The sequence below is a fragment of the Rhinoraja longicauda genome, chromosome 25 (assembly GCF_053455715.1).
Source record: "Rhinoraja longicauda isolate Sanriku21f chromosome 25, sRhiLon1.1, whole genome shotgun sequence".
Classification (NCBI taxonomy): domain Eukaryota; kingdom Metazoa; phylum Chordata; class Chondrichthyes; order Rajiformes; family Arhynchobatidae; genus Rhinoraja; species Rhinoraja longicauda.
Window position 1 is genome coordinate 13,663,100 of NC_135977.1, and position 14,329 is coordinate 13,677,428.

A 14,329-nucleotide genomic window follows, 5' to 3' on the forward strand; every position below is an offset into this window, starting at 1 on the left:
TACCCCCTCTTTCATCATATCATCTTTTGGAAAATACCCCAATCTATTGCTGGGATCCAATAAGAAATATTCCTCAGATTCATTTGGTCCTGTTTGGGGTGTAAACTTGGTATTTCCTTTGGTGACTATGTACTTATCAAAGTCACAAATATAATGGAAATAAAAGACCCCAAAATACCCACTTGGGAAAGTCACTTTTAATTATACGATAAAAAGGTATCATTCCCATTCATTTCCACTATCCTACATTCTAACCAATTCCCTTCCCATATATATATATATATATATATATTCCTTCATTCGTCCCACACCGGGAAAATTTACAATCACTGGGATTCTTCAAACTATCTGGTTGCGGGTATTTTTCTTCACCCAGAAAACCTCGTAGCACTTTTGAAATCTGTAAAACTAGTCAGCATGGACACAGTGGGTCAATAGACAATAGGTGCAGGAGTAGACCATTCAGCCCTTCGAGCCTGCACCGCCATTCAATGCGATCATGGCTGATCTCTCAATCAGTACCCCGTTCCTGCCCTCTCCCCATACCCCCTCACTCCGCTATCCTTAAGAGCTCTATCCAGCTCTCTCTTGAAAGCATCCAACAAACTGCCCTACACTGCCTTCTGAGGCAGAGAATTCCACACCTTCACCACTCTCTGACTGAAAAAGTTCTTCCTCATCTCCGTTCTAAATGGCCTACCCCTTATTCTTAAACTGTGGCCCCTTGTTCTGGACTCCCCCAACATTGGGAACATGTTTCCTGCCTCTAATGTGTCCAATCCCCTAATTATCTTACATGTTTCAATAAGATCCCCCCTCATCCTTCTAAATTCCAGTGTATACAAGCCTAATTGCTCCAGCCTTTCAACATACGACAGTCCCGCCATTCCGGGAATTAACCTAGTCAAAGGGCTTGATAACGATTGAATGGAAATGAAGTAATCTGATCTGCAGGACTGAGGCATGCAGCAAGTAAGAATTGTATTGTTCAGTCTGCGACCTACGAAGAGCTGGCAAGACAACGATGCTCTGAATGGCCTCCATCTCTGCACAGATTCAATATATCAATGAATACAAATCGTGTCACACTAACCTGGGAGTATCCGCCAATAGACTGCACTGCCAGCTGTTCGAAAGACTAATGGATGTTGATGTGCAGGAAGATGGAATGTGCTGGCTGCACCGTGACACCACTCTGGCCAAATTACAGGACGGTGGCCAAATAGGTCTGTTCGATGGGACAGGGGGAATAAGTCTCTTCAAACCCTCTCCAAAAATATTCAAGAGTGGCCACTGGGCCTTTGACACCCTCCCACAATTGCGCTGCCTTGTCCACAGCCTGTAGCAGGCTGGAGATGAAAGTGCAAGAACAGTGTGCAGGGAAGCAGGCGACCAAAGGGCCTGGCCACAGTCAGCCTGGCGTCGGGAGAGCCACCTCGAGTCATGGCTCGAGCGCCGAGGGATAATGGAGATATTTGTCCTTTCAGACACACAGTGCTGATCAACTCTTCCACCGTCACTGATGAAAGAAAGCAGCAAAATCAGGTCGAGATTAGACAAAGCAGGAGAGCCAGAATGCACCATCTGCTTACTGCTTCTGGAGGAAAGTGCAGGCTGGAGTTTGCGACAAGCACGAGCACTGACGGACTGATCTTTCCTTTGGGGCAGTAAGTGACAAAAAACATCACAGGAGCTTGCTAGTTCGCTACTGAAGCCAATCCGTAGACCCTTAATTATTTTTGTTTGATGAAACCTTCTACACAGGCCCACTGACATGTGTTTGGGCGTCGCACAGAGTTGTTGTTGCATGTCTGAGCCGGTGGAGAGCACACGCAAGCCATTGGCAATGGCCGACAAGTGTTCCAATAGCAGGGGCTTTTTGCAGAGTTTGTGATGTGCTAAATCATTAAGTGGTAGGAGAGACAGATGCTTTGGTTTTATTTCTTCCACATGTTGCATTGTGTGGCCCAACTCTGAACTGATGCTATTATTCCCCCCCTTGCAGAACTCCACACATGCTGACGTCCCGTTCAGACAGGACTGTTTCAGTCTGGGCACATTCGGAGTATAATTTGAGAAGAGCACTGCGCGGTTTAATTTCCTCCTTTTTAACCTGGCAAATCCCTTCCTCTTGTTTTTACAGCCGGATACTTTTCTCTTGGCAGAGCAGGCAGCCTCTGCTTCACTGGCCAACACGGATCCAAGGTCAGCCCTGCCATCCAGTCTCTGCTCATCCCGTGCATCTGCCGCACAGCTTGCCTCCTGCTCCCAACACTCGGTAACTGCCAACACAACAGGCTCGGACTGCCGGTGACGGGGCTTGACAGCTCGACGGTCATTACCTTCATGGCACATTGCATCACTTTCATTGCAGGCACACACATTTGGTCTGTTGAAGGTTAATGTTTCACATTCCTTATTTTGGAAGATCTTAATATTGCAGGATTCCCCCGACATCTTGCATTCCACTACGCTTTTAGCCCCTTTTCCGAGTAGATTTGTTGCTGCTGTAAGCTCTCTTTCAGTATCATGGGTCAGCCCTGCTGTGACCAGTCCCTTTGTATCATGTGGTGGCCTCACCAACCTCTTTTCCTCAGTGAAGCTATTATCATTCATCACACCCTCCACAGGAACTATGCACACCTTTTCATCCACCAGAGGTGCCAAAGATCCTGGTGAAAACACAACACAACTGGTTGACATTGCAGAGGAATGCACTGCCTTTATTGATCCCCAGATTTTGTTGATGATGGTATCTGGATATAGTGCAAGCAATCCATTCTCTGCCATCTCCCCGTTGGTTTTTGCACCTTCTAAAGGCTCCATGTTGTCGGCCACTTCCTTGCCAGGCAAATCATTGATGACCACATCTGTAGGTATATCGATTAACTCAGCATCCAACAGCATGCCGGGCAGTACACTTTCACACGCTGGATCAACTGCCTCAATTTCATTTTCAGACAGCAGACTGCCTCCAGGTGCTTCGTCCTCTACCCCACATCTTTCCACGGCTGGATCGCCTCCAGTGTAAAAGTCGATGCCAACGGTAGTGACATCTGTAGGTATATCAGCCAGCTCATCCTCCATTAGCCCGCCTTCGGTTGCCAAATCATAAAGCACTCCCGTGGTTAGCTCAACTCCTGCAGAAAGCTCCATACTGGCATTGGGACCTTCAGCGACATCAGCCAACACAGCCTCTTCAAACAGTATCTTAGTCAGTGCCTTTTCATTGGGTATCTCACTCTCTCCAGTCACATCCGCAAATACATATGGAGAGACCTTTGGCATTGCACTCTCGAGGACAATACATGTGGTTGTTACAACTTCCAAGTGGATGGGTTTGATAATATCTTCAGTAGTCAAGCAAGTGGACACAGTAGATCTGGGTACATTAATTAGCTTATCTTGTGTTGGGAGTTCAAAGGATGGAAAATCTGTAGTAGTTTCTGCTCTTGTGTGCATCTCAGAGGCAAAGTGATTCCCATCAGGTCTCGCACTGGATCTCACGTCTTCAGCAGGAAAGGATGTAATTATTTCATTAGCCCTGGTTTCCGTATTATCTGAAGATGCCTCAATCAATGCACCATTGGCAGTACTATTGGTCATTGTGGCTCTCACCAGCTCTACTTTGGCCACCACGTCCTCTGCAGCCACCTCACTGGTTGAGGCACTTATTGATTGATCAGCTAGCTGGTCTTTTCCCTGTACAGCACAAGTCCCACACCGATTAATCACTTTGCCTTCCGATGCCTCGCTGGGCAACCAACCCTCTGCATGAACATCGCCGGTCACCTTGCCCTCCATAGGTATTTCAGGAGTCGACTTACTTGGAGCCAAACCATTCTGCTCCAGAGTCCGAATGGCAGTTCCACTACAAGCAAGCACTTCATCAGGCACGTCATTCCCTACAATCGACTGGTTGGTTGCTATGGCAGCTGAAGGAATCCAGTCAGGCACGTCACTGGTCACTAAACCTTTTAAAGACACTTGGCGAACGGAATCAATCTCAGAGGCTGCTTTCTGGAGAGGTACCATAAACAGTTCACTCCCGCCAAGTGCCTCCCCTGTACACTTGCCTTCTATAGCTACCCTTTGGGCCTTCTCTGCCCCGACACACATTGCTGGAGCTTCACACTGCAGAACCTTGGGTCGGGTATTTTCTTCCAACGTAGAGCTATTTGCTCCATTTTCTGTGCACATTTCACTGGCCAACGCTGTAAACAAATACTGACTGCTGGCCGACTGTGGCTCACGGCTGCACAGCAGAGAGTTGGATCTTGTTTCACAACAAACATTAGCAGCAGGGAATCCTCCCCCGCAGTCATCCATCACACTGCGATCTTCTGCTCTCTCACTCTCACTAATCCATGGGGTGGTTCTGCAGTTCGAATCATCTTCACCTGTAACAAGACGGATAATTAAAACCAGTTCACCAAGCACAAAGAAACATGCTACAAATGGAGACAAAAAAAATTTCCCATCCAGTTTTATCTACTTTTATTCTAGAGAATTTTATGGTTCAAGGGTGGTGAATCTGTGGAATGCATTGCCACAGACGGCTATGAAGGCCAAGTCAGTGTATATATTTAAGGTGGAGATTGACAGATTCTTGATTAGTAAGGGTGTCCAGGGTTATGGGGAGAAGGCAGGAGATTGAGATTAAGAGGGAAAGCAATGATGGAATGGCAGAGTAGACTTGACGGGCCTAATTCTGCTCCTAGAACATAAGTAGGGTGGCATGGTTATGCAGTGGTTAGTGCTGCTTCCTCACAGCTCCTGCAGCATGGGTATCATCCAGTGTTGTCTGTGTGCAGTTTGCATATTTGTCCTGTGACTGCATAGATTGCCCCAAGTGCTTTAGTTTCCGCCCCCATCTCCGAGACTTTCTTGCTGCTAGGTTAGTTGGCTGTGAATTGCCCCTAGTGTGGGTGGCTGGAGGGGGAAAAAAGGATGGGCGCAAGATAACAGGTGGATTGGGCTTTATTTGTGGAAGGGAATTGTTGGGAGAACTAGCATCGACTCCATGGGCCAAATGGCCTCCTATCCACGAGTAGTACAAAATAAACCAAAGTAAGAATGGGAAGGGACAGTTCCTGTTGTTCCCTGAAGACTAAAGTAGATCAGTTCAACACAGCAGCATCTTGGAATCCTGACTCAAGTTTGAAATTGGAGCCACCACTTAGATTCCAGTGACAGTTTCAAAGCCTAGAATAAGCCTAGAATAAGAATAAAAACATAACCGCAGACAAAATTAAAAAATGATAAAGAAAACATGACTGCTGCTGGAATATCTTTAAAAAAAAACCAAGGCTGCAGTAAAAACTGGCCTTGCATCAATGAAAAAGAATAAGGCTATGGGGAAGACAGGATGATTGGAGTGTTCTTGAAAAAATCCACAAACCTCGATGGGCTGAAGGGCCACCCACATGCCGAGAAAATCTATGAAAAATGTTCTGATATTGGTTTGACAATACAATGCCTTGGCTTATTAGAACATTTAAAGGGGGTTCTTAACAACTTCTTGATCGACGATGAGCAAGTACACTTGCTGTACCATATAGTTTTTGGATTTATCTTTGACAAAGAGAAAACATATCTTTAGCCTACTTGGCTCTCATTTTCAGGCAAACTGGTGGATCGCAATATATATTTCCAACTTCAATCGTTTACCACTGTCAATAAAGGCAGATACATCAAACCCGTGGAAAACTGTACATGGTTCTGGTCACAATCACGGCGTAAACCTGCATGTGTGCAGCAGCTCCAGACTATGCCTCACAGCACCCACTGCCATTTCGTCACTGTGTTTCAAAGATGTTGTGTCAGTGTATCTGTGCAAGGTTCCACAATAAAGCGAAGGAGGCAACAATCATTTTAAATATGCTGACAACGAAATCTTGGCCAGCACACCATTTTGACAGGTGCCACACAAACAGGCCTTGGTTCCTTAAGCAAATTCACACAAATGTAATGAAGAATAGGGATTTGAACAGCACAATTTATCTTCCTTCGGCTACACACCAAGGAGCTACTTTTCCAATGATGCGCTAGGATCTTTAGCCTCAAGTTTTGACTCAGCCATCTAATGCAAACACCTTTTTTGGGATTGTAGCTGTGGAATATAACTCGATATCTTGTTAGAGCTCTGGGGGCAAGTGGGATATCACACGTGGCAATTAATAATAGAGCTGCTTCAATGAAACCCTGTTTGTTCGATTACACCCGCAAATTCTCCATCATAAAATGTCCTAAAAACAAAAGGCAGAATTTATCTTTGATATTAGTAAATCTGAGATGACGGAACAATAGCACAAGTCCAAAGGCAAGAGCAAATTTGCAAACGCTACTTGAGTAGATGTCCACACCATATTCATGCTGGGCATGATATTCATGTCCTTTATGGTTTCTGTTGTATCCCTGATGATGGCAATGTCCCAGTTATCTGCCCGAAAGCTGTAGAAGTTTAATGCATGAGGTCTACTTGGGGACAAGCTACCGTCCACCAATGGAACATTATAACAATGTCACGACAAGATAATCATACTCACCACTTAAGCCAGCAGGCTGCACACAGGGCTGGATGTGGTCTTCAGGAAACTCCACCTTCAGCGTGACACTTTAGAGGAGGAAAAGTTATATGAAAATAAATATTTGGTAAAGAAGTAAGGATTCTTTGACCACCACAAACCTTCTCCACAATACATTCCCACGCGCGCCAAATTGTTCAGAGTTTATTTCAACGTAATTTTTATTGCGGGTGATGGATTGACCACAGGTACAATTTTTTTTTGTGATAAACTAATTCTCAATTGTAATCCAATAGTCACCAAGTTATCCACTTAAAAACAGGTTGCTTTTTCCATTCAGCTTTTTAAACAATGGCTGACTACACTCGCTTCCAGTCTGGGGATCTGCTAGATGCACAGTTCTGACATAAGATCTAAACAGACCCAATTTGTATCTGTATTGCTGAGGAGCCCAGAAGCAGAAATGCTACCCTATTGAGGAGAGGTGGCAAAGAGAGAAGATAGAATGTGTGTCTAACTTTCTGATGAAGTAACAGAAGGTTGATGAAGGGAATGCTGCCAAAGTTCTCACGTGGGTTTTCTGGAGATATTTGTTTAAGCCCCACAAGAAGGAAAGACAAGAAAATTGGGATTCATGGAATAAAAAGGGTTATCAGTCGACAGACGTGGAATTGGCCAATGGACAAAGGCAGAGTTGTGGCGAGTGGCAGCATTTTACATGCGAGGGAGATTGATGGTGTTGTTCCGAGCCAGTGCAAGGACCAATGCTTTGTTCAAAGAAAAACATAATTGACTTAAAATACTCAATGTTTACAGGCGACACAAACAGTGATAAAAATAGAAATGGACTTCAAGAGGTCTGGGCTGACAGAATGGTGTGCAATGCGACAACAAGGGCAAGGTGACCTATTGGAAAAAGGACAGAAACAATATGGTCTAAACAACAGGTGCGCTGGGAGGGTGAATAAATCTTCAGAGCTGCCGGGGCAGTGTGTGCACTACAAGTATGTTAAATTCTGGCATTCGTTATTTACGAGGCCCAGAGAACAAAAGTAAATTTATGACGAACCTTGAGGAAACATTGGTTTGGCCACAATTGCAGGCTATCCCTTGAAGTGAGGGAACTCGTTTGTACAGGAGCTTTTACCTCATCAGGACGTCTGTACAGAGCGGCTTCAAAAGGGACTAGTGAAGTTGGAAATTTAGTAATACTGACAATTCCATGGATGCTTGCAAATGGCTTGAGTAAACTTGAAGCAGGAAGAGATTAAGTTCTGAGACTGTCAGTGTTTAGTGTATGCGAGTGCCTTTCATCGCAATAATAATTTAAAGGCTGAAAAGCAAATAAATTTTCAATAGTTGTTTCCATCTTGAACCTCTCCAGCTCAATCAGGGTTCTCCAGCTCAATCAGCTCAAACATTACAACATAGAAGGGGAGATGGAAGAGGAAGACCTGGGACTTTGGTCACTCCTCAAATGCTGCATGAGCAACACGGGGTGGCATGACTGGTAGCACACGGTGAAAGGGAATGCAAGGGATGTTATGTAGAATCTAAATTTACAACACTACTTGCTGTTGAGAACAAGGGTAAAGCACTGAAGAGGCAGGGAGATTGCCGATCATGGCACCTTGGAACAGAAAGCTTCCTGAAGTGCTGATCCTCTTAGACCTCACAACAGATTTTGACACCATCGATCACAGTTTTTCTTTATAGATCGCCTAGAAAACTGGGTCGGCCTGTCAGATCAGGTACTAAGTTGGTTCCAATCATATATAAGTGGAAGGAAGTACTTTGTTAGCCTTGGGGACTATGTGTCACAGCTGCATTATATACCCTTTGGTGTAGCACAAGGAACCGGCCTTGACCCGTTACACTTTTCCTTGTAAATGCTGCCGCTTGGAGGAGTTATCAGACAGCATAATGTAAATTTTCTAAGTTATGCCGATGACACTCAGTTATACCTCTCTGTCGAACCCACTGATGCAAATGCTTTAAGTTCGTTGACCTCCTGCCTACTTTCCATTAAAAAATGGATGAATGCTAACTTTTTTAAACTCAACGATGACAAGACTGAAATTTTATTACTTGGATTAAAACCCAAGGGAGAGATGTTACTCGGTTAGCTGGGAAATTTGACGACCTATGTCAAACAAGAAGTCACAAGCCTGGGGGTAAAAATTGACAATGATCTGAATTTTAAATCTCACATAAATAAGGTAACAAAGTGTGCTTTCTATCACCTCAGAAATATTGCTAAAGTACGGCCTTTCTTAACATATCTGTAAAAACCTCATATATGCTTTCATATCAAGCAGACTTGATTACTGTAATGCCTTATTTACCGGTCTGCCTTCAAAATCCACCAACAAGTTACAGCCCATTCAAAATGCCGCAGCCCGGCTTTTAACAAATACCAAGAATAGGGAACATATCACCCCAGTATTATACTCCCTTCATTGGCTCCCTGTGAGATCCAGGATAGACTATAAAGTCCTCTTGTCTAAAAAGCCCTAAATGGCTTAGGAGCAGCATAGTTTACAGAGTCCCTCCTTCCCTATGCCCCTACTCCAATGCTCAGGTATTCTGATGCCGGCCTGTTAGCCTCTCAATGCCGCAGCAATAAGAAAATTGGTGAAGCAGCCTTTTTCAATAACGCCCCCAAGCTATGGAATACCCCACCCAGGGCTGTGAGAGACGCCCCCAGGCTGTGGAATACCCTACCCAGGGCCATGAGAGATGCCCACTCAGTTGTGGAATACCCTACCCAGGGCTGTAGGAAACGCCCCCAAGCTGTGGAATACCCCACCCAGGGCCATGAGAGACGCCCCCAGGCTGTGGAATACCCCACCCAGGGCCATGAGAGACGCCCCCAGGCTGTGGAATACCCCACCCAGGGCTGTAGGAGATGCCCCCAAGCTGTGGAATACTCCACCCAGGGCCATGAGAGATGCCCCCAGGCTGTGGAATACCATACCCAGGGCTGTGAGAGACGCCCCCAAGCTGTGGAATACTCTACCCAGGGCCATGAGAGACACCCACTCAGTTGTGGAATACCCTACCCAGGGCCATGAAAGACGCCCACTCAGTTGTGGAATACCCTACCCAGGGCTGTGAGAGACGCCCCCAAGCTGTGGAATACTCTACCCAGGGCTGTGAGAGACACCCACTCAGCTGTGGAATACCCTACCCAGGGCCATGAGAGACGCCCACTCAGTTGACATTTTTAAACGGCAGCTAAAACCTTATCTTTTCAATCAGGCTTTTAACTGACTTTACTTCTTCTGACGACATTGTAAATATTACCTTTATTCTCTTGTATTTATCTCAGCATACCCTTCAGCAGCTTGTGTGCTCAGAAAGTATAGGGACTCTGTATTTGACCTCAGTGTTTTTGTTTTTTGTCCTTTTACACTCTCAATTTTTTATTTATTTTGTATTTTTTATATAAATCCGTGCTTTTTAACATTATTAACTGTCTATGTCCTTACTGTTTTAAATTGTGTTTTTGTTTAGTCCTGTGTTTTTGTGAAAAGCACTTTGGGTTGCATTCAATTGTATGAAAAGTGCTATACAAATAAAGTTATTATTATTATTATTAAACAAACTCAAGGGCTTAAACAGCCTTCTCCCGCTTAGGTGTACTATAGTCAAAACCAGTAAAGTTACAATAGTTAAATAGGTCAATGTGGCTCCTTTAGTGCTGAATCCTTGGCAATCTGAGCGATTAGTTTGAAACATGCACACGACAGGCTGATACTCACTCACTGATGGCCGACAACCAGGTCTCAGGTCCCACTTTACCTTCAGCCTGTGGACATAGAATTGAATAAAGGTCAGAGAACAGTAACACTGCTCCAGCTTCACGCAACATGGCTAACAGGTCTCACTGCATCCATCCCACATGTAGAGAGCTCCCCATCAAAGATAACACATCTTGCCCAGGAATTATGATACCTGGCAGTAGAAGAATACAGCCATTTCTACTACTGGCTCACGTTTTAGATACAGTATTATTGCACCCGATCCAGGTTTTTGATTAGCTTCCCAAAACAGAGGAGGAAACAGGTGTTTGAGTGAGATGTGGTGGCTTGATATTTGTTGAAGATGGCTATTGCCCGGAATTGAGGTGCAAATGTCACGCTTCATTTAACCACCAATGCCTGAATGTTTGTCCAGGTCTTTCTACAGACAGGCATGGACTGCTTCGTGTTAGAACGTACTCATGAAAGGAGTGGAAATGGTGCAATTAGCACGCAGTCACTTCTGGATGTCATCTCAATGCTACTTCTGGCATTATCCCACATGCAGTTTTGATTGCCAAAGCTTCCCACATCGGAACAGTAGACACAATTTCAGAAGCACTCTCTTCCAATGTTTATCGACTTGCGACAAGACATTCTGAAGTATTTTCCCTGCAACTAGCTCACAGTTCAGTGGGCATATGGATGATGTGGAAAATAAATGGGGATGTGCAGATTGTTCCAATTGGATTGCGATCCAGGCAGGAAGACAAGGGGTTAAATAAACATTGCTCCACCACGCAACACCAGTTGTAAGAGACGGGAAAAAAAACTGCAGGAGGAACCCAGCATGTCAAACAGCATCTGAGGTAGAAAGGAATGGTCGACGTTTCGGGTCAGGACCCTGCACTGGAGAGGGAGTGGAGATCGCCAGTATCAGAGGGGCTGGGCAAGACCAAGGACAGCAAGTAATTGATGGATCGAGGAGGGGCAAAGGATGACAGACAGATAGAGCTATGTGGGAGGCACAGAGTAACAAGGGAAGCAGCACAACTTTTAGAACAGAGATTCAATGGTTTTAATCACTGGGTTGAAAATAACTAGCATTTCAAGTTATTAAACTGAAAAAAGTTCAAAACTATTTTATCTTTTTCTGTGCTTGGCAAATTGTATCCTTTTCCCAAATTGATTTTTTTTTAAAGTGCTCAGCAAGTCAGGCAGTGTCTGTGGAGAGTGAAACAGTGAGGTCAATAATCTTCCACAGGCATTTCTAGCTTCTTCTGCTTTCATGTCATATTTCTAGTATCTGCAGTATTTTGCTTTTGGATTACACACAGCAGTACGTGATCTCCTTAAAACACGAGGCCTTGATAGGGTAATACCATGAGCACAATACTCCTAATTTCGGGAGGTGTTCCAGAAATGGGGCAGACTTAGGATGAAATGTAAAGCAATCAGACAGAGTGATGAGGAACTTTTCTCAGGGGTGTGGATCTGAAGGACACACTCCTCCGAGGTAACAAATTTCAGAGGTATTAGGCACAGGGCAAAAATATGAAATTGAAAACAAAACAAATATAAACACCAGATATAATCTTAAAGAATGACAGAGCTAGTTTGAGGTCAAGGAACCTACTCCTCTATTTTTGATTATGATCCAGAGAGAAAGTTGGCTCTATATCAATTCATTCCAATGTTTCAATCTGGTATTCTAAGAAAATAACTGCAGATGCTGGTACAAATCGAAGGTATTTATTCACAAAATGCTGGAGTAACTCAGCAGGTCAGGCAGCATTTCACAAAATGCTGGAGTAACTCAGCAGGTTCACAAAATGCTGGAGTAATTCAGCAGGTTCACAAAATGCTGGATATCAATCTGGTATCATCTGCCACTTCCCCAGGGCCATCTAATCCTTTCTATTGTTGGGATCTAAAACTAACAATGTCAGCCCAACCCAATCACTCCCACTCCGACCTTTCAGTCCTGGGCCTCCTCCATTGCCAGAGTGAGGCCACACACAAGCTGGAGGAGCAGCACCTCATATACATAAAACAAGTTTGTACATTATAGAAGCAGAATTCGGCCATCTGGCCCATCAAGTCTACTCCACCATTCAATCATGGCTGATCTACCTTTCGCTCTCAACCCCATTCTCTTACTTTCATTCCATAACCCATGACACCCTTATTCATCAAGAATCTGTCAATCTTCCGCCTTAATAATATTCATTGACGGCCTCCACAGCCATCTGTGTCAACGAATTCCACAGATTCACCGCCCTCAAACTAAAAAAATCCCTCCTCATCTCCTATCTAAAGGTAGGTCCTTTTACTCTGAAGCTATGGCCTCTGGTTCTAGACTCTCCCACTAGTGGAAATCTTCTCTCCACATTAACTATAATCAGGTCTTTCACTATTCGGTAAGATTCTATGAGACTCCCCCCGTTCAGGTACAGTGCCGTTACTTCTGGAGCCTTATTGTTTGCCTATTATTTGGTCCGGTTATCTTTCATCATTGCCTCTCTTCAGCTTTCCAATCTCCTAAATCTCCAAAGACAGCAATATTTTGTGCCTGTTGTTATTTCAAAAGAACCAATTGTCACCCAGCAGTTGCTGCATTTGGAGCTAATTTACAAGTTGCACTTTCATTCATCTCAAAGTCCAGTGAAGGAATGAAGGTAACTTAAAAACTAACAGATTATAAATACAACTCTACACTCCCATCTACTGGTAAACTTCCACCCCCATCCCACTCACTCAGCAAGAATCTGCCTCAAAAATGCTTAGAGACTCTACTCCCCTGCCTTTTGAAGAATAACATTTAAATGGTTCAGCAAAGAAAAATGCCCTTCCTCTGTTTTAAATCTGCACCCGCTTATTTTTTAAGCATTGACCTTGGAATGCATGTCCACAGATCCCTGGACATAAAGGACAGGCACATTAACCGGTCAAGCCAAATGCTGGGCATTTCCCTTCACTAGCTAAGGCACAGGATGCACGAGAAGGAAGGTTACAGAAATCATAGTCATAGAGACACAGTGTGGAAGCAGGCCCTTTGGTCCAACTTGCCCACATGTCCCAGCTACACGAGTCCCACCTGCCCACGTTTGCCCCATATCCCTCCAAACTTGTCCTATCCATGTACCTGTCTAACTGTTTCTTAAACATTGGGATGGTCCCTGCCGCAACTACCTCCCCTGCACTCACCACCCTTTGTGTGAAAAAGTTACCCCTCGGATTTCTATTAAATCTTTTCCCCTTCACCTTAAACCTATGTCCTCTGGTCCTCGATTTCCCTGCTCTGGGCAAGTGACTCTGTGCATCTAGAAGTAGACGCAACACAAAAAGAGTAAATAGGAAGCAACTATTTCCCTTAGCATGACTGGATTGTCAACAACTGAAGCAAAGCTACAGAAATTCCTCATATAGTCTTCATCAAAATGTCCAGAGACATTCACTCTTCCCCTCTCAGGTGTGGAGTTTGGGAGGGGGCAAGATGGTGGTGGGGGAAGGGAGGGAGGGCGTGGTTTGGAGGTGGGTAAAGAAATTGCCTGTTAAAAACAACTTGCTTTGGAGAAAGACAATCAAGAGGGAGAGAAAAGGGATACCAGCATTCTGAGTTGACTCGGTGATCTTATCTAAATCTTTGGGGTGAGGAAAATGCAAATAGATCATTTAAAAACAACAGGCAAGAGATAGGTGCCTGTAGACTTCAAGTTTTCACTCTGGGTACAGAAGTTGAATCAAATTATATTACATTCTTGCTTTGATTCAAGTGGCCCAGATTTTAAATGGATTAGTGTGGCTGCAGGGGTAAGTTACCAAATCCAAGTTAAAAAAATTGCGGTTGGGAAACAAAATAAAACTCTGGAGATTTATGACAGTCAACACATCCCAGTACGCGAAACAAGTAAGCAAGGATCTTTGCTAAACAGAGGTCTGGCAAGGATCAGTTTAACAATGAAAAGACATTCCTTCGAAACCATTAAACATAAATCTCAAAAGATCCATGCGTGAAAATGAAAGGTCATACTTGGGCATGCATCAGTACAGGAGCCA

General features: G+C 44.3%; 1 protein-coding gene across 1 annotated transcript in view; it reads right to left on the minus strand.

The window, feature by feature from the left end:
- The window catches only part of LOC144606070 (uncharacterized), a 49,899-nt gene that overhangs the window by 17,355 nt on the left and 18,215 nt on the right, over positions 1–14,329 (minus strand). The window contains exons 2-4 of the mRNA XM_078421872.1: positions 10,292–10,338; positions 6,549–6,616; positions 1,094–4,400 (exon numbers count right to left, since the gene is read on the minus strand). Of these exons, the coding sequence (XP_078277998.1) occupies positions 1,094–4,400; positions 6,549–6,616; positions 10,292–10,338 (3,422 nt within the window). The remainder of the gene's footprint in view (positions 1–1,093; positions 4,401–6,548; positions 6,617–10,291; positions 10,339–14,329) is intronic.